The 21,189-nt window shown below is 39.2% G+C and overlaps 1 protein-coding gene across 3 annotated transcripts in view; it reads left to right on the top strand.

Moving 5' to 3' along the window:
- The window catches only part of ETNK1 (ethanolamine kinase 1), an 87,199-nt gene extending 71,613 nt beyond the window's left edge, over positions 1–15,586 (top strand). For all 3 annotated transcript variants that reach the window (XM_090043623.1, XM_090043622.1, XM_090043621.1), the window contains 3 exons: positions 4,645–4,805; positions 7,594–7,667; positions 8,865–15,586. In XM_090043623.1, the coding sequence (XP_089899749.1) occupies positions 4,645–4,805; positions 7,594–7,667; positions 8,865–8,937 (308 nt within the window). In that variant the 3' untranslated portion in view covers positions 8,938–15,586. The remainder of the gene's footprint in view (positions 1–4,644; positions 4,806–7,593; positions 7,668–8,864) is intronic.
- Positions 15,587–21,189: the final 5,603 nt, after the last annotated feature.

Below are 21,189 nucleotides of genomic sequence, written 5' to 3'. Positions count from 1 at the left end.
ATCATGCACACAGTGACATACATGTATATCAGTTCACAGACATACCACTCACCTACACATACAGGTGAGTTCCTAACTTGGGTGTTGTGGTGTGTATGCATGTTCTTGGTGTACTTGGGATACCTGGGAGAAGGTTAAAGTAAGACAAAGTGAAAGTGTAGGGGGGTGAAAGTTGTCAGGATCGGGATTAGAACCAGTAGACTAGAGAGAGCTGGGCTAAGGAGCTGAGGCTTGGGGTTACTTTAATTTCAGTCTCCACCAGCAGTAACCTAAAGGTGCCAGTGCCGGGATTAGAACTGACAGACTGGAGGGAAGTTGGGGTAATTTAAGGTTAATTGGTGTTAATTGAAAGCAGAAAGCCAGCAGAGCAAAGGAGCAATGCTGGGGAGAAGCCTGGAGGCTGGAGCTAGAGCAAGGAGCCTACAGGGAAGCAGAGAGGTACGTGGAGAGAGGAAAACTAGGAGTGGGGTGGGGATGGGGTAGAGAACACAGAGTGAAAGAGAAGGCAGAGAGATGGGGATTGGGAAGAGGTGGCAAGAGGCTAAAAGTGGCGGGAGCGAGGCTGTGAGCCTGCAGAAAGCAACAGTCCTGCGAGCCTGCAGAAAAGGGACAGAGAGGAGGCAAAAAGTGGCAGGAACAGGGCTGAGAATGGAGAGAGAGAGAGACTGGAATTTAAGAAGGGGAAGGGACTGGGGCTCAGTAAAATGCAACCCAACTCAGTGTTACAAATGATAGTAGTCTTATTGAAAAGGGGAGATAGGAACCAATAAAATATTGTCACCTTGCGTGCAAACAGGCAGCAGGGGTTAAAGAGGCTTGGTGCAGGGTCTGGGAGTCCAAATTAGAGGAGGAAATATGTAGGTGATATCTACCTATCTATCCCAGGGCTGAAAGTGGGTCCTCGATGCCCAGTTGGGGTCCCCTTCAGCTTGGGGGGGTCCAGAGGGGGGTCTCCGGCAGGGCCTTTGGGGTGGATAGGTGATGTGATGTGGAGCTGGTCTGGTCCAGATGGAAATGGCATTCCCAAGGAATCAGTCTTCACTACCCCTTTTTGGGGCAGACTACCTCTGATCTCCTATGGGGAGGGGCTGTCCAGGCAATATCAGCCCTGTTCCAGAGGGCTTCACGTGTTCTTACTGAGCATGTGCAGCCTTGGCACGATGGTGGGTTGTCTCATCTTTTGCTTCTTGAATGCTGAAGTTGGTTCCAAGGGCTGGGCCGTTGGTCCAGGTATTGGTGTTGATGGTTCGGTCATTCAGAAGGAGCTATTTTTAGACCTCCTGCCATTGTCTCTCAAGCACCCTCATTCATCCCCATTCATTCAGGAACCAAGTTGCATAGGAGGGGTAGTATGAGTCATAGGTTACACAACTGGGCATGAGGATAAGATGGAGGCTTGACATTACAAGATGGAAAATTGACATGACTTGCGCTAACTTACATATATAGGCCTAAAACAGTAATTGCACAATATAAAAGCAGGACAAACGTAATAATTATCACTTATAAAACCATGGATATCTGTATCAAAATAGCAGGGAACTTATTTGCAGAGGGAAGAGAAAAATAAAACTTACTACCTACATCTTGGCTTGCTTACTTATCTATAGAGGGAGAGACAAAGTCAGAAATGGTTGGGGAAGGGAAGGGAATGAATTTTGAAAGAAAAAAAAATACTGGGAGTTTTGCTACAGAAGAGAAGACTTGAGGGGGTTTTGAAAGCAGCCTTTACCTACTTGAAGGGGGTTCCAAAGAGGATGGAGCTGGACTATTCTCAGTGGTGACATGGCAGAACAAGGAACAGTGGTCTCAGGTTGCAGCAGAGGGAGTTTAGGTTGCATGTTAGGAAAATCTTTCTCACTAGGAGGGTGGTGAAGCACTGGAAGAGGTACTTAAAGAGGTGGTGGAATCTCTGTCCATGGAAGTTTTTAAGTCCTGGCTAGACAGCCTTGCCTGGGATGCTATAATTGGGGATGGCCCTGCTTTGAGCAAGGGAGTGGACTAGATGACCTCTTGAGGTCCCTTCCAACCCTAATTTTCTATATTTCTATGATTAATCTTGCTTTCTCTCTAGAATTAAAAAAGAATAGTAAAAGTATTGTGAGGTGCTGTCATGTTTCATTCTTCAGAGTGTAGGTATGGCAGAGAATTATGTCTGTGCTACATGATATTCTCCACCTTCAAATAGCAGACTTGTGATTCCTTGCATAGTTTTTTATGGAGACTTGATAGTGACTCAGTCTTGATATCCTTGTTAACCTAAGTCTAATGCCTTGTTACTGCACAGATTTATGAGAAAAAGGTTAAGCCATACTTAACTTGGTACCACGTTAACTTGGTTTTTAAAGATAAGTTTCCCAAAGAAAACTTTAAAAACCAAGGAATGACCATACCTGCCCCATAAAAAAGTTTTTGGTCCTGTATGGTTGTTTGAATGCCCTTTGTCCTAAAAGTGTAAATAAGGGCTCTTTTTTTTTTCCCTTTTTTGTATGCCAGTTGTTGAGTTGCACCGATATATCAGTCCATATCATATTGGCACCAATAGAAGAAAAATTAACATGGTCAGCAGTTGACTTTTTTGGCCAATGTGGCTGATAATATCACTGATAAAGGCCACACACATGTACGCAGTTGCAGCACGCATGTGACCTGAAATGCAGCCCAGCAGCTTGGAGAGGAGTGTGGCCTGTAAATCTGTAGTAGGGGGAGGGGGCATGTTTTGGGGGGATAGATTAAGGCCCCCACAGTGAGGGAGGGAGTGGGACTAGGACAGAGGCAACTTCCCAGCCAGGATGGGGCACAGAATGGAGCTGTGGGCAGCTCGTCCAGGGGGTGGTAGGGTTAGCTCCTGCCACAGTGCACCCTGGCAGAGGCACGGGGGGCGAGTGCCCCCCAGATTTGTATGGGCTACCTGCTGTGGGTCTGGGGCTGCACTGCTACCTGCTGTGGGTCTGGGAGCTAGGCTGCGTTGGAATGGCTAAAGTCCACCCCGTAGCAATCCCTCCCAGCACCGGCCTTCCTGCTGGGAAGAGGCTGGTGCAGCCCCTGGCCTGTAGCAGGCAGCCCATGCACAGATTCAGGGGTGTGTGTGCCCCCATGCCTATTGCAGGGCTGCATGCAGTGGTGGGGGTCGTTCCATCCCCCCAGCTCCCCCGGTCTAGTCACCTGCAGCTCCATCCCCTGTCCCACCCCAGCCGCGCAACACCTGCCCCTGCCCCACTCCTTCCCTCACTGTGGGGGCCTCGATCTGCCCCTTCCCTCTCCCATGCCTCTTCACCCCCTTTACCGGGCCGATGTTGCTCTCCATGCTGCTAGGTTGCAAGTTGGCCATTGGATTGGTATCAGCCGATATGGCTGGTTAATAATCGGCCCTCAATATCTGCCAAAAGATATATATATCAGTGCACCCCTAGCCAGTTGCATCAAAAAAGCAATAGTAAAAATTCTGGGATACCAGTTACTACAGTATAGTGATGTAAATGCACCAATTCTAGTCTACTTGGCATTGTTCCCCAAAGTAGAGATTTTTAAAGCAGTTATGTTAGTTATATTTTCAAAATGTCTGGCAGTGTATATATGTATTTTGAGACCTACCCATGTTTGCTTTGTAGTATGCTGCATAGAGATATATGATGAGGACAGCCTTGTGTACTGTTGCTCCTCTCAGACAATTCAGCCAAGGTTTTTGGCAATTTGAGTGCTTTCAGATTTAATAGATGCTTGAAATATCAGAGTACCGTCAGGCACCAACAGTGAGAGAGATGGCAAAGGATTTGTGCTAGATGAATAGATTGACAAAAGTCAAGAACCTCTGAATTTAAAACATTCCTCTGATTTGAAAGGGCAGATATGAATCCCAAATCCCAAAATGGAAAGGGGTTAAATTATGATTTCGTACATGCACAGGACTACCCTTTTATTTGGGGAGAATCTGATCCACAGGAGTCTGAGGGAATTTGAGATAGAGGAAGGTGTGATTGATGATTTCAGTATATGTGGAGTTGAGGTAGAGGCACAAGCATACAAAGAGAATTGTAGTGTGTAATGCAGGCAAACTTGCAGGCTTGTTTATAGGCAAAAAATAAAACTTTGATCAAGGATGGTATAATTAGAAGCAAGTGAAACTTCCAAATGTTAAGAGTCAGTAGAAGAGGGGATTAGTTTATGGTGGTGCGGTACTGGATGCACAGAAAATTCTTCTTTTGTCCATGATAAAATAAACATAACACATGAGTGTCTCATGTTTAGTAAGAAAAAATTCAGATAATGTAAAATCATTCTTCTTTCTTTTGCTAGAATTAAACAGGTTTTTGAATATTCCTCAGAAGGTTGTTGGTTTGTAATGCTTTATTTCATGGGGCTTCTCCCATGTGGCTGCGGAAAGGTACTGTTGTTCATGTATATCAAAGTACAAAAGTACACATGTATGTTGGCAGTAGCCGAATACGCAAGTACCAAATCATTCAAAATTGAGTTGCACTTTTCATTGCTGTAGCCATCAACATGAACATCTGGAATTCTTCAGAGGAAATCAAATATTATACAAATATGTAGATTTTTCTGGGAAACAAGCTTCTTAACATCATATAGCCATCCAAAAACCTAATGGAAGGTCGTTTGTTTTGTTGTTTTTTTTTTCTTTAGGGGTGAATGAGGTAGACTATAGCCTTTATCCCAGTAGGGAATTACAGGAGCAGTGGCTGAGATCTTACCTTGAAGCCTACAAGGAGTATAAAGGATTTGGCACAGATGTTACTGACAAGGAGGTTGAAGTGTTGTATGTTCAAGTAAATCAGTTTGCGTTGGTAAGTTTCTTTGGGTTACTAATCTATACAATACCACACATTCCTCGTAGTTTGCACAAAAGTACATTTGAGAGGTATAATTGAATACAGTAGCACCTGAATCATGTAGGTATGAGTGGTTTGCAACTAACTTAGCCACCCAGTGAGAGCTAAATTTAAATATGAGCTCACAGCTGTTTTTTGTTATGGCTTTTATCTTCAAAGGGTGCTGCTTTTCCAGTCAGCTGGAGCACCTCATACAGTCCCTCACAACTGTTTCCTGTGGCTCTGCACACCAATCCCCTGGCTGATTTGCAAACTTGTCTTTGCTGAGGGCTCAGGAATCTAAATTTACAAAGAATTTGGGCTCTAATATACTTCTTCTGCAGTCTTTGTTTTTCTGTACTATAATGTATGGAGAAAACTGCAGTTCTCTTGCTATGCAGGTTTGACTTCCCCCAGACAACAGTGTCATCAAGTCAGTCTGGCTGTAACACATTTCTCCATCACAGGCAAGGGGAAGTAAGCCACATCTTTTGTCTTCATTGGCTAACAGAGAAATCATTCAAGTAAGAGTCTCAGCATTCCTAAATCCTGGCTTTGATTAAATAGAAGAAATGCTATCAGGATTTGAACTGATACCTGTATATATGCAATAATATATGTCTTGTTAGGTCTTACCCTAGATGAGTGCCCAAGTGTCAGGGTATTATGTTATATAACATGCAGAACAATAAATATTCACCAGCAGATGAAATTTGCTAAATAGTATGAAGACCTAACTTGGCAATACTGGACATTTGATTTCAGACTGCTAACGGCACAGTATTATTTTCTTCTATAAACAGATGTTCTGTACATTTGTCACAGACTTCCTGGGTCCAAAATTCTAATGTAGAAGGTTACAGACTTTTTTTTTATGGGAGTGTGTAGCATAACTGTACATGGAACTAGGAAGGCAAAGTCCAAAATCACTATTCAGAGCATAGAGGGAGTAATACATTTTTTTCCCCCTTCAGATATACTTTGAAGACTACACAGAGGGCAAGCCTGTCTTAGTACGCAGTAAAGAGGTGGAAGTTGCACCTTCTTAGAGTGCCCTTCCACCATCCTCCTTTCCTATCCATTCTCACTTGAAAAACTGTAACTTTTACAGTGCTGGAGCAGTGGTTGAGGAAGGGCTGACTTCCTAATGCCACTTGTTATAGCTTTATATCTTTAATATACCCAGTTTACCAAGCGCTAATCAGGTTTGATCCTACTTTGCAGGAGATCAGTATGACGTTTCATGGCAGTTGTCCCTTGCCCAGATTTAAAATTTTTACAAAGGTAATGGTAATACAGATTTATGCCCAGGGAGGTAAACATCTGGGCAGTAAATATTGCCTTGTCAGCTGCATCTGGAGAGAATTATTCAGTGCTGCTGCTGAATTCTTGGTCCAGATAGACTTGACTAATCTCCACAGTTTCCTCCAATCTTCTGGCAGAAAGCTAGTGGGGTTTGGTTTGCTTTTCAGGAAGATGGCCCACTAAACAAGCCCTTATTCTAGATAGTATTGCAGCATTTGTTGCTTGTTTATTGTTGTAAGCCTTTTTACCAACTGTGGTAATTTCATTCAGCTGTCCATTTACTTGAATTAGCTGCAAATCTACTTTTTCTAGTTTAAGTTAGTGGTTTGCTTCAAAATGTGTAGCATTGTTTCAAGAGTTCTAAACTTTGGTTGTATTAATGCCTAACAGGATAGGGGCTTTGTTTACATAACTGCTCAAGATGCATCTTCAGACCACACATGTACAAATACTGTAAACCACAGGAACTGGGGGCTCCTTTAATGTAGTTAAACTTAGTGCATGGTTATATTAGGAAAAACAGGAACTAGAATTAATGAGGATTGGTGTAAAAACTCCAAAGTGCTACTGCTACACGTTGATCAAAACTGAAATGGTTCGTGTGAGAGATGCACATTTAATATGCCTGTACTTTGAAATGTCTTTCAAGTGCTCACACTGTTCAGATCTATAAAGAGACTTGAGTGGAATACTCGAAGTATATGAATGCTTTGGGAAACGACTTGGGTCGTTATTGTAAGCACTTATTTACAAAACATAAATAGAAGTCTGAAGCATGATATGCAGCATGGGTGGTCCAAAACACAAATGCATCTTTCACAAGGGAATTATCAAACTCAACTGCCATATATAAGTCCAAAATGTATTTAAAAAAATAAATAACCCCACATTAACAATCATACAATTCATGTAATCCAGAGCTTCAATATAATACTGCCTACAAATTTGTCTGCACTGGAAAAGGGAAGTAATGTCAGAAAAGATGTGAAACTTCTGTAAATGTTGTGTTTTTTAAATGGTGATGTTACAGATAATGTTTATCTAAATCTAATGAGATTTTTATTTGGTTTTATTCTTAGTAGTATAAAGTACGGTGTGTAAGTGTCAAGGTAACACAATCAAACAAATATGTAAATAAGTGATCCATTGCTACACATCCTTCACTTCCTTTAATAAATGACCTGTAGCTCATATTCTACTACAATATTATTGAAGGAACTCTTTCTAGAAAAACTGATCCCAGACAAGGAATTATTTCTATGAAGTTGACTACCATTATTGGCATTTGTAACACTTCTGGTATTTCTGCTTAAGGAAGATTTGCCTGAACAAAATTTCTCTTTGTAAAACTATGAATTTTTGCTCTTGGTAATTGCAGAATTCTTCTGCAGACAAACCATGTTATTCATTACTTGAATGTTAAGCTTATTAATCCTTGACCAATAATTTTTCCCTTTAGGCTTCTCATTTCTTTTGGGGACTTTGGGCTTTAATTCAAGCCAAATATTCTACCATTGACTTTGATTTTCTAGGGTAAGTGACTATACTATCTATAAATGATTAATTTATTTTCCTCAGGCAAATTTCTGACTATCAAAATTGCCTAAGTTTTATTTTAGTTAACATTTTTCAAGCAGGATTTTTTTAAAGAAATACCTGTACACACAATTTCTTATTTGTATAGTGAGATTATTTCAAGGCAAACAGGATGCCCAGATAAATTCCATTGACAAAAAATGTGAGACGTTCACCCTGTGATGTCTTAAAATCTTTTTATTTTAAAACATGACCTATATCCTCTATGAAAATATGTTAGAGTACTTTATAGTAGTGTAAGAGTGTCACCATGATGGTCCAGAAGTTGAGAGAGGCAACGATTTCTTAGGGTGATATCTTTTGTTGGACCAACTGTGTAGTTGGAATAAAGTCAAACAAGCTTTTGAATGCAAGACATTGTTTCCTGTGATCAGAGACCTGAGGAAGAATGTCTTGCATTCGAAAACTTCATAAATGCTTCATAAATATTGATGGTTTAAGTTTCACAAACTGAGGTTTTAGATAAGTAAATTTCTGAATTGGAGTGGTAGTGTCACAGAAGCTGAGTTACTTGGTCCCAGTGATATGTCCATATTGGAGCTGAAAATGGCTCCCATTAGGTCTGAGACTTAAGAGTTATTTGCCCTGAGCAAGGGCTTCCTGACCTTCACATGGCAAGGGGTGTTCCACAGACATAATCTAAATGCTTTCCTCAATGATCCTTCACAGGATTTAGTGCCTTACCCAGATAATGGCTGATGTTGTGGGGTTGAGGTAATAAAACATCAGTGTCCTTGCTTTTTGGAGGGAAAAACATTGTTTATTAAGACAAAAGTGTCTTCTGAAAATTCTTTTATTTAAACTAAGATGCCACTTTAACACAAACATAAATTAGTAATCTGAGCTGTGTGGTTACTAAACGAATAAACTGATTTCAGTGTTTTATTTTACTTGAACGTAGTGTTTGCAACTTGTTGAACTAGTGAATCAGGCCGTCATAAGATTCTCAAAATTGAAAGTTTTCTAGACAGTAACCACTAGATGGCACAGTATGCTAAATAAATAAGCACAACTTCCTGGGACTTCAAAATAATGGGAAATTATCCAATGAGGTTTTGAGACTCTTGGCATAAACAGTTGGACTTTTTAAGAATTCTCAGGTCTTCCTAACTTTCAATTTTACTTTTTGAATAGGTATGCAATAGTTCGTTTTAACCAGTATTTCAAAATGAAGCCAGAGGTCACAGCGTTAAAACTTCCTGAGTAATGAAGAAGGAACTTAAAATGAAGAAGCAATCCTAGAGAATAACTACTTTTTTTTTCTTCTGAGAACAGATACTGGAAAAAGCTAAACATTTGTTAAAGTACTATAATGTTCACTTCGTTGTTTTGCTTTACAAATGATGCCTCTAAAACAGTCTTTTAATGTTAAATCTAATGAAGAGCATACCTACTGCTGTTGATGTAAAATGGATTAGAAATTTGCTAAATCTATAAAAAGTTCATAGAGATGGCAAGGTAATCCTTACTTTTGTAATTTAACAGGTTGTATGTGAATTATTTATTATGAGTTTAACATGATTCCATTGCTGCTTTCATCACTCGAGTGGAGACAGTGAAATTGTTCCAAAGGATTTGTTTTTAGCATTTATTTTATTAAAGTAACCTTAACTTATATTAAACTGTACATGGTCAGAAAACTTTTAATCTTTGAACTGTATACAAAAAGTATGTGAATGGTAGTACACAATAATTAGGGGAAGGAAGAGGAAGATAAAAAGCAGCTTTCCACATCATGGTACTTTTTATAAAGAGGTTTCCCTGTTTGTTGTGATAGATAAATGCCAATATTTTGATTTCCCTCCCCCCTTCTGCTTAGTGTACTACTCTGTAGAACTGTGAAGGTTTTGTGACCCTCTGATTATTCAGGAATATGTACCATCGCACAGTGTCTAACAGGAAGTGTACCAAACTGACTAAGGTGGAAGGATTTCTTGTTTTGGTAAATGTACATTTTTTTTTTTTTAAAGACCACTATTTTAACATCTCAAGTTATTCCTTCCCATTAAAAAAAGTTTTTCAAAACTGTTTGAACACTATGTTCTGGACTATGTGTATATTTTAACATATTGCAATAGCAGCCAACAGGATGGACTCGTGATCTAAAGCTTAGTGAATGGAAATCCTGTTGCACTTGGGAGCAAAACAATAATTGCCACTTAAGTTTACAATCTATATATCATTTTAATCTTTCTTTTTTCACTTCTTTCTACCCTCTACTTCTGGGGGGGTTTTAATACTTAGTCAAGTAGTTGTAGATTCTCTTACGTGTTCTCATTTTCCTACCAAATAATAACAGAAATTTTACTAGTACATTCTCACATTCAGCAAACTTTCTCCAAATGAGTGAGGTTTGAACAAATGAGGCTTTGATCATAAAACTTTTTAAAGAGCTGCAATACCAAGAATGGTCTGAATTACAAAATATGAATTGAAAACATTTGCTTAGTAACTGTGCAGGTGGATAGGAGGCTTTAAATCTTAAATTGCTGTGTGGAGTTGAGCAGCCACCTAGACAACTCCAATTATTCCTCTGAAAACTTTGCACTTTGGTCACTTAAGTGCCCACGTGTACAAAGTCCGAGTGTGTGCATATACAATATATGCAAACACAAACTTACCTTAAGAATAGATATGGAGAGCCTGATGCACAGACTCCAGCAAAGATATTTATTCAAATTGCTTTGTAGTACAGTGTCATTTACACACAAGCTTGACAAAAGCTTGGATTGTACCAGGATGCTTAAAGCAATCAATGTGAATGAAACACTTTCACCTTAAAAACAGTTGTGAATGTCATTCTGTTGTTTTACAAAAGCAAGTCATTTCTTAAGTTTTGTATTCAGTAGTGACTAGTCCAATCTTGTATTTCCAACAATCGCATTCTTAAAACAGCAAAAAAAAAAATGGGTAAAAAATTTTTTTACGTGATTTAACATTTTTGTTAGTAATTATTTAAAAAAAAAAAAAAGGGTAATTAGATTGGGCAGATCCTCTTGGTATAGTCTAAAGAACTGAGTAGCTAAAAATCAAAGTTACACTTTCCTTTTGTAGCACTAGCAAGGATGTTTCTAGAGCTCATGAAACTAGCGAGCAATGAGTAGTTTTTAATATTAGTATCCAAAATAAAACCTGACTTCTCACTAAGAGCATGAATCTGACAATCTTGCATTTGGTATTCCACGCTCCACAAGAGGTGCTTCTCGTTTCAGCATGCCGTGTCTTGGACTAAGATTCTGTTCAGTGTGGGAGTGTTTCAGCTCTTGATTTCAGAACTGTGGTAAAAGCAGTCCTTTTGGCCAGAGTGGCTGGTCTATTTCTTGTACTGTTCATGTGTAGTTTAGAAATATGTGGAAGTGAAAATGTGGCAACATTTTCAATTATTTTAGTCTGGGGAAATTAAATTAATGGAGCCTTGTCTCCCAGCTATTCTAAGGCTCATCTTGTATTTTAAAATCTATATGGGGTGGCTGTTTGTTTTTAAAGACAGTGCAGTTGCTGTTAAGCTGAACTCCCTTGTCACATGCTAGTAGTATTTTGTTTTGGAATTGTGCTGTTTTGTTTTTAAGCTTGTTTTTACAGTGCAGGTAACCATGTTCTCACATATTCGGCTTCATTTTTGGAGCTCAGCCTTGGTTATGTAGAGCTTCTAATTCCACTGAACTCTTTATGTAGAGCTCACAAGCAAGAATATTAGCACCGTAAGTTTTGTTTGAACTAAATTTTAAAAGCAGAAGGCTACTTAAGTTACAAGGCTGGGCTTGGCACTGTAAGTAGAAGCTTGGTTTTTCATTCGTATGTTAAAAGTACTGCTGTGCTCCAACTCCCATTTAAGACTAAAATGTGATAAGCTTGAAATTTCTGCAATAAGTTGCTCTTGAGAGATGCTGTTAGGGAATGTTCCTCAGTTTTATTTGGTGCTGCTTGGACTTTCCTCTTCTGCTAGAAGATACTCTGCGAATTGGGGACAACCACACAGTCGTCAAAGGGTAAATGAGGACAGTTTTACAGTGTGCCCATTACATAGGTAAATCCACTGCAGAGTGCATGTGCTTGTAACCTGTGGTAAATGACAGCTAGCCTCCTAAGTAGCCACCCTTCAGCTTTTGTGGGGTAAGAGCATATGCACAGGTAATTACAAAAATAGCTACAATGTAGATCCCTGGCATTGTTTACCTGCTGGTGTAACTAGTTTTTATGCCCACAGCAGAGTCAGCTAGCAGCTAGGGCATTGTGGGTTTGCAAATAATTGGCCTGTAGCTGCAACTGCACAAGCTTTTAATCAACCACCTGAACACTCAAATAAGGAACACACGTTTGTTTGCTGAAATTCATATTGAAAGTTCACTCTTTGTAATAATTTAAGGGTATTTAAAGAAAAAAGTGAGCTCTAGAAACATCCCTGTGTAATTCTGGCTTTGACTAATCAAGAAGTTATTCTGTTGCCTTTGTTAAACTAAGGGCATGAATGCCTAAATTAATAACTCTTGCTGTAGTTTAAACCTATATTGTAAATATAAAGAGGGTTGTTAACAATGGCATTCATGCATGAATAGTATCATTCAGTAGACCTGTGGCCTGGTTGCTTTTGTAAAGCAGAATAGTGTGAATTTTTTTTCTTCTGACACATTTCTGTAATCAGACCTGGTTAATCCATGCCTGATTTACTAAAACATCTAAACATTAAAGACTTAAGTGATGACCAGTTTCACATAATTTTAAAACTCCATCTATGATTCTTAATCTGCATTTTAGAAAGGCATTTTTAAACTGATTTTCATTAACTGGGTCTGAGTGCATATGTACATACAACACTGTAAATAACCATTTGTAAATTAGTGTGAATTGTACTGTATCTTGCATTTATGGATTTGTGTATTGCATTGTACTCTCTCCTTTGTAGAAATTTTGATGTAAAGAAGATATCCAACCTTTGTGTGCTGGCTTTTTTTGTTGATCTTGTTGTTGTTAAATTGACCATATTCAAGGGATCTGTGTGTGTTGTGTGATGATCAGATACACACCCTGTAACAAAACATATTAATTTTGTTATTAAGGCATCCACCATAGTCTTACTGCCTCTGCTGTCTGCTTTCCATTTGCTTTTTATGTTAACATCTGCTTTTTGGGAATAATGATTCTGAAAATAAAGGAATTAATACAGTAATATGCTTAAGAAAAATTATATTCTAGTAATAAGGCAAATTTAAAATGCTAATTAAAAGAAAATGTATTGCCCTTCAATATAGGGGAAATTGTTGAATCTCATTCACTCTAAATGGGAACACTTGTAATTCTTCACATACATCATTGGCAGCTGGTCGCTTCTGAACAGAAATATTAAGGACCCTTTCTATAGAGTATTGTTCCTGTAGTAACGGAAGTGAGTTATGGTCTGTTAGAAAATTCCTAAACCAGCAGTTTCCAGTGTATGTAAACTGTTGTCATAGAAGCATTAATTATTAACCCTGTAACTTTGTGAATGTTATAATAAAAGACCAAATCATTAAAATACTTCTGGCTGTCATTTTCCAGAACACTTAAACTACTAAATTTGTGGCCCACTTATCCTTGTCATAATGAGTGTCCTCTATCAAATCCCATTCTGACCTATTAGGAGGAAAATATAGTACTATCTATACTACTAGTACTATACTACTATAGTAATATCCAGCTTTTTCTCAGAATAAGCTTTTCCTAGATCAGTAGTCAAATGGAAGAGTGAATTGGTCTGTCTTGTCTGTGAATTGAATAAAGTGACAGTTTTAAAGTAGACCTTGTTTGTACTGTTGATGGCAATACTTGCATGTTGTATGAAAGTGCAACAGCATACAGTTATTTTTAAATGTTTACTGTAATATATTAACTGAATTCTGTCAGATGCGTCTTTTCTCTTTAATGAAGTATTATCCTGCCTAGGATTAGACTAAGTTTCTTAACCCCATAACTTCTTTCTTGTATAGAAGTTACAGCTATATTCCAAGTAGTCATCCAACTTACTATAAACAGTTATTAGGCTAGGAGGTCCCCCTGTTCTGAAAGTATTAACCTCAGAAACAAGCTGACAAATACTGTGGCTCTGCGCAATTACAATTACCTTTTTAACTGTCATGGCTGTGATTAACAGACTTGCTGGAAAATATTGGGGCACAGAGAAGGAAGAAGCATTTTGTTTTTAAATGTATATGATCTTGGTTGTCAAGTTGACACAAATGACTGTGTAACTCCTATTCTGTCAGAATCCATGTGCCAGACAAAACAAGTACTGATGCTTTTTAGAAGCTAGATATTTCATGTTACCTAGGGTCCTGGAAAGCATTATTTAACTTTAAATGCCTTGGGGATCTAAAAAAAAGTATCAAAAGGTCAGTATTTGAGGGGAGGAGGGATTCACAAATTACAAAGAAGGAAAAATAAGCCAGTTGAAGCTTTGGTCTGCCTTTTGATCTCACTATACTTTTGCAGTTCACAGATTTTAATCAAATTCTAAAGGAAAAATTGCTCAGTGCTGAAGCTGAACTACTTCAAAAAGGAAGTTGACTGTTAACAGAAGTTAAACTCTATCCTTAGTCCCCTTCCACTAAAACATTTTTTTTTTTAATGGACATACTTGTTTAAATCACATTTTTTCTTGCTAAAACCTTCCACTTTGTACCCACCAGATCCCAGTCCCTTTTATTCTCATGGCACTTGCTTTGTGGGTGGTTCAGTGGGCTGACTCCTACCCATCAGTTTGGGCTCTCTAGTGCTGTTTTGGTATTTTGTTTTAATATATGCCTTTCAAAAAGATACATTTGAAACATATTAAATACAAAACTGCTAGTTAGCAATTGGCTTCCTGTCCTCTTTCCCAAATGCAAGAGGTAATTCCAGTTGATGAACAGTAAAAACGTGATCATGTTTCCACATGGTGTAGTGCAATCTTGCAGCTGATCTTTTTCTGTACCTTTTAATGTCATAGGCTTAACACAGTTGGTATAGTTAGTTATGAAAAATGCAGCAAAGTCAGAGCTTGTTCTGGGACAATGTAGGTGTTCTGCTAGCTAACCACACAGCTGGAATGAGGGAAGTTCTCTGAGGTGGTAGAACCACACAAGTCCAGATGGCCCACAACAACATGAGCCAACCTTTGTGGCCTACAGACCTCTGGAATGGAAAAGAAAAATGTGTAAATGGTTTGCACGTGCCAGTTGTGTGGTACTGTTCTACTGATGTGGTCAGACACTGGAAATTGCATTGTCTGACTTCAAGAGAATTTACCAAATGATCTGTTCAATTATGTTTATTACTTTAACAAAAAAAAACTGGCCAGTGACTGAAAATAAATTTTCTTAAAACTATCCTATATTTAAAAGTTTGTGCACAATTGGTTTGTTTGTATAAGAACAAATAATTATTTGGCTTTTCAAGATCCTGACTAGTTTGAAATAGATGGATAGCTTAATGATAGCTTCCTATTCAATGACAAAAAGAGCTGATTGAAATGGGTTTAAACTGGCAGAGTGATCTGAGCAGAGGACAGATCTACAGACACTGGGTTTCTCATTCAGCACATTACACTGACTCCCCTATGGTCTTTAGAAGTGGTTTAACCTCTATGTTCCAGTTTTTCTATCTTACAGACATTTTAATTTAGAAACTTCTCAGGAATGCTGTGACCATTAAGGTTTGCCTGTATGAAGAAAAAGAAAAGCACTGAGTTCTGACTTTATTGCATTGGAATCAAAAGTTGGAGAAAAGCATCAAAGGACATGAACCACTTTAAATCTAATTTTTAATCTTTTTAAGATAGAAAGTTTTTGAGGTCCTACTGTGTATTGTTTCTGTTGCTTTTTTTTTTTTTTTTTTTTTTTTTTACAACCATAATCTACCATCTTAAAAAGGGTTTTGTGGGGTGTGTTTATTTTTCACACCAGGGAGAGATCCACAAGATGAAAGTGATTATATGGGAAAATAATTTAAAAATGACCTATCAGCAATGTACTCACACTCATGCATGCACGCACACAGAGTAAGTTTGAAAAAAAAAACTTTCTAATTTCTAGTCATCGTAATCTTAAGTGTTATCAAAGCAGCCACTATAAATGTATCAATGATGATTTCTGTTTGTATCTCAACTGACATCTATGGTAGTGCTATACTGCTTTCTACAAAAGTGTTTTGAATAGTCTGGGCAGTGAGAAGCGATCAATATCTTAAATGTAACTTGAAGTGGGTTTATTGGTCCCATTATTCCAGCTACCCAAACCTGTGTAAACCCTTTCAGAGATGGGGCTATAGCATAATAAGGAAACATTCCACCATACCATTGTCTAGAAGATATTTTTTGGTATGGTTTTTATTGTTACATTTTTGCTAAGTATGAGTTAAATGGATTTTGTCTAAAAATAAAACAAAAATAGCTAGACATATTATCTTAGTGGTGTGTCAGTTAATGTGCATTCTGTTCATTCCTCAGCTCTTACTAGAATGCATTGTATTTCTTTTGACTCTAAGCATTGTGTTGATGCTGTATTTTAGTAAAGGCCTTCTACCACTGATCAAATAAGGAATGCATCTTTCAAAGAGAAGGACACTCATTTTGTAAATTAAACTGGTGGAAACAAGGAGCTGGTTTCTTATGGCACTGTTGGCATGTATTTTTGATGATTTTGCTTTTTAGTGGCTTAAATACAGCAGCATGCAATAGCTCAGCTATTATTCAGGCTATGTATTTTCCTTTTAATGCCACTCATTTGAGGTGTTAATGATTCCTCTGGAAATGGTATTCTTTGGGATTTAGTACTTGGCTTCCAAAAAACAGCCTATAAGCAAATCTGCGTTAGGAATTAAAGGTGGTTTTGGTCATTAAGTTAAGTGGAGAATTAGGAAGTGGTGTGAATGAACCACTTAACACTCACTACTCTTACAGTCATGCAACTGACTCATACTTGCCACAATCAGTTATCTTTTGGGGCAGAACCTGTATACCTATCCGTATTTAGGGTTAGATTATATACTAAAACCTCCAAATCTTTGATACAATCCATATTACTTTGAAGTATAAATTGCCATTAACATCTAAGGAGACTACTCCTGAGACTTATAACATGACCTTAGTCAGTGGTGTTTTGGGGTTCTAACAAAAATGATGTTTGAAATGTAGCTCTAAAAAATCCTGTTAATTCTACACTCTCTTTCACCCTTAAAAAGACTCATGTCACTGATGCATCTAAAAGAGGGGATTCATATAAATAGATAGTAGATTTTAGTTGCACTCAAATTCTCATTGTCTGTAATGACCATATTGGGAGTAACATTTCTTGAGCCCAGTTCTGCTTTTCCTCATGTACATGCAGGGCTTACTGCTGTCCATGGGAATTGATTTCATGGAACTAAGGGTAAAACTTGCCTATCTAGTTTCATTTTAAATATGTTTGGAATAAACATGAGTCTTCCCTTATATAGCCATTAGAGGACTATAGTACTTTTAAAAACACAATCTAAATTAGTACAAAGAAGTCTCATAATACTTCAGCTTTGTGTAAGTGTAACCTATGCTGGAAGAATTCAGCCACATGAATCTAGTTTTTCTGATGGCACCTTTTTAATTTGATCTTAAAATGAACTTTAGTAAGCTAAGGCTGCATGCATGCATTCAAATAACTTGGAAGATTTCTCACAAGTTTCTTCTCCTGGTAGAAAAACTAACCTAGAAATGCCCAAATAAACATTCAAATGCTGAGGCCCTTGAAGAGCAGAGAGCTTGCCCTGCTGATGCTGTGCAGATGGGTGGACCCTGTCCACACATCTCAGCATGTTCCACAGATTCCTGAGTCTGCCTGGTGACAGATGGCAGCAGTGCACAGGGAAACTGATAGGTTGACTGAGCAGTTTGGGTCAGCCAATGTCTCCCTGCAGCACAATGTAGGATTGATAAAGGGGATAGGGGATGTTCTGCCCCCTGCTCAACTGCAGCAACAGTCCAGAGTCCAGCACATGCTACTGTCTCCTTAGGAGGTTTGAGGGGAAGGAGCAAAGTACCCTGGGATACTGAAGGACTGTACTGTGGATTCTCTCAAAAGAAAATGTGTACAGAGGTTTGTTTTCCTAGGAGTATTTAATCCTGCTTGTTCCCAGGTTATTTTTTCTCCTGGAGTGTCCTTCCTAACATCTGTGCATTTGTGGTTTCTCCTAGGACAGCAGTGACTCTCCCAAGGGAAACTTAATGTCTGTTATGCAGTAAGTCTTACAACATGGAGCTGTAACAGAAGGAGCTTTGCACTATCAAATGCAACCGTTGCAATTATACTTATTTTACAGTGTGGTTTAACTGTATGACACAACAAAGCTTGCTTCATAAATCAGTGACAAAACTACATGGAAAAAAGAAATCTGGACTAATAAATACCATATGACTCATCTTTTGATTTACTGAATTTTCCCTTGTTGAATTGTAGTGATATGCATTAAGAATTGCATAATTTGAGATTATCAGATGCCTCAGCTTCATTTGGCCTTCACTGACCTAAACAAACCATTTATCTTATCTACAGTTTTTGCTGCAAAAGTAGTAATACTACAGTTATGCATGGATAAATCTTAGCAATTTATTCATGTTTAGAATAAAATGATCAAACAATGTCAAAGTTGTAGATTCAAATATTGACTGCTTAGCTTGATCCAGTCAACATCTCTGACTTTTCCTTCATGAATCTTCAAGATTCTCTGTAACACAGTAGCTGTGGCTGGTCTTCTGTTAATTATCCCATATTCATTGAGAGTGAGTTATCATCTTGGATTATATGCCAATTTAAAAATGCCCTTGTGTTAAAGGCCTTGTCCTAAAACTCACTCTCTTCTCCTTAAGTTTACTAAGCAAGCCCTTTTTAGGAAGTCCAAAGTTGTGTGCGAATCTCTAATTAAGAATTGTCTTGCAACAAATTCAATTAGTGACTGTTCGCCATGATCTATGACATTAGGTAAAGGGATGCCATTAGGCGATAGTATGAGACATACCAGTAATATTTTCCTTCAGTGAGAGGATAATGAAAGCTTTTTCAAAGGGAGACATTGTCTTGCCCTGTTTGTGCTTCTGATGCCTCCTGGACACTAAGTTTTTTTTGACAGAAAACCTCAGTGCCTAAACTTCAGTAGTTATATATGCCCAGATGGTCTGTTATCTTGGCTAAGCCAAAAGCCTTGCTCATACTTTCACAAATTAGGTGTCCTTTATACCTATATCCCTAGGGCGACCCAAATCAGTAGGAGCATTCTGAGCATGCCCAACTTTGACTCGTGTTGCGAGTATAGCACCCACAGCAATTTTAATCAAAAACAGGAGAAAAGAGTGGTGCTGATGTTGCCCACCTAAAAGCATTGTGGTAACAGCACTAGACTAGGAAGTGGTAGACGTAGGGTGTTTGTAGATGTGCTGGGAGGCTGCCCTGACACGAATTTTACAGCTATTGATGAGCTTTAGTTAAAGTACCCTTAATGCCATTTTGAAGCATGGGGATGCTAAAACGCAAGATGCTACAGCACTTGGCTCCAACATGACCCTCCCCCCACAAGCATGTGTAAAAATGCCCATTGATTCCAAACTCTCCTTAGCCTGGAATTCTCCTTGGCTTATCTTTCAAGAGAGCATCTTTACTATGCTAGAGGCCAGGCTAGGATGAGGACATGCAACCAACCAACTTGTGAAGAAGCTGGGCCACTATACAGACAAAATTCATGGGAGTGAAAGCAGAGCTTGACCAGTTCAGTTAGGAATGTGTTTCCTTCAGAGAGGAGAGATCTCCACCTGTGCCTGACACCATGCTGTTTGCTTTAGAGTCATTGGATAAAAATGCAAAATGTTGGCAGTATGGACAAGAGCACAGGCCTTTCTGCTCTGAAAGAGAGTACCTTCATCAATGGGCTAGAAAATCATAATTTCTCTAGTTTCCATTTGTTTTCTGCCCCATGAATTTTGTTTTCTTGGCTACACGGTAGTTGAATACCTTTTTGTAAAACTATATGTATAATTATATATACATCATCTAATGTAAACTTTCCATCACACACCTTAAAACCACATTAAGAAACTGCACACCCATTACAATAAATGCACCAGCTCCCTTGCATCTCCGTGCACCTACCCACCTCCCTTTCCTTAACCCCATCACAAGCTCTTAGTCCTAGCCCCTATCTGGGGTTTACGTTCTCAGTTCATTCACAGTCCTCATCACTAGCTTCCGCTGCTACTGATTCTACTGCTGTCTTCCTTGCTGTCTCCAGGTCCAGTTGTGTCGCTGTCTTTTTCATTCTCCTTGTCCACTCTCCTTCCAAAGGGGACGGGAGGAGGAGGGGCAGTCTTTGAACATCCTGTGCCAAGCATCTCTTTTCCAGGTGGAGTTGGCTGCATTCTTTCTGTCCTCTCCCACCGATTTCTGGTAGTAGGACTGGAGTTCATTCAAAAACATTTTGACATGGTCTGTTTCCTCAGGCTCCGCGTGTCTGTACAACAGTAGTTGAATACCACTCCACTTGGGCTGGAACTCACCCTTGGAGTTAGTCCAGCTGTGCAGTGGAGGGCAGCCCAGCCCCTATCCAGCTGCATGGGAAGGAGGGGGTGTGGCCCAGCTCCAATTCAGCTGCATTGTGGGGGTGGGAGATGTTGCTCAGCCCCAATCTGGCCATGTGTGGGGGCAGGAAGCACCTATCCCATATCTGGCTGCACACAGCTTGGGATTTTGGCAGTGGGAAGGGGTAGCAGCATTTATTGCCACTGCTGCCCTGGTGCCAAATTTCCCAGCCTGTGGTGAGCCCTGCCCATTGCATGCGATGGTTCAGCGGGTCACGTCTGGCCTGTGGGCTGAGCACTCCTCTAGCTTGCTGCTTAAGTCTCTGGAGCTGTGGAGCTGAATCTGAGGAGGGCTTAGAAAGATTTGAGATGAGCCTGGTGTTGGCTGCTGTTGATATGTTGTTTAGCAGGTTGAATGCTGCAAATTCCCCTTCCAAGAGACCTCAGGCACCAAACATCAGCTTATGAACGGCACTCTGAAACTGGTGCTGAACTTTGTCACAGGAACGCACAGGGTTGCTGTTCCTAAGCCCCTTGGTAAATCTTGTTCTCAGATCTCATGCCAAAACCTCCACAGCTTTACTGTGTAATGCTGGTAGTTAGAGAAAAGAGAGTTGGGGTTTTTTTAATATAAGCTGGCTTTAAGCCCATTAGGATGGAACCTCTTTTCCATGAAGCGTATTCTTTTGCAGTCCTTCAGAGAACTGATCTTGACTCTGCTGTATGGAGACACTAGAAAGTCTTATAGGAGAAGGGAACACACAGGTTTTTAAACATGATTTCACTTTCCTGTCCTATAAGTATGGTGTCACCTGTTGTTCACCTGCTTGCTCTTCACCTCAGCTTTCTATGGTGTTATGTGTATACAGATTCCTGTTTTTGATCCTTTGGGATGAAGAATTTCATAAATAT

This window comes from Crocodylus siamensis, chromosome 4, assembly GCF_052110815.1.
Source record: "Crocodylus siamensis isolate JL-2025a chromosome 4, ASM5211081v1, whole genome shotgun sequence".
Taxonomy (NCBI): domain Eukaryota; kingdom Metazoa; phylum Chordata; order Crocodylia; family Crocodylidae; genus Crocodylus; species Crocodylus siamensis.
This window is presented reverse-complemented; position numbering and strand designations above follow the sequence as displayed.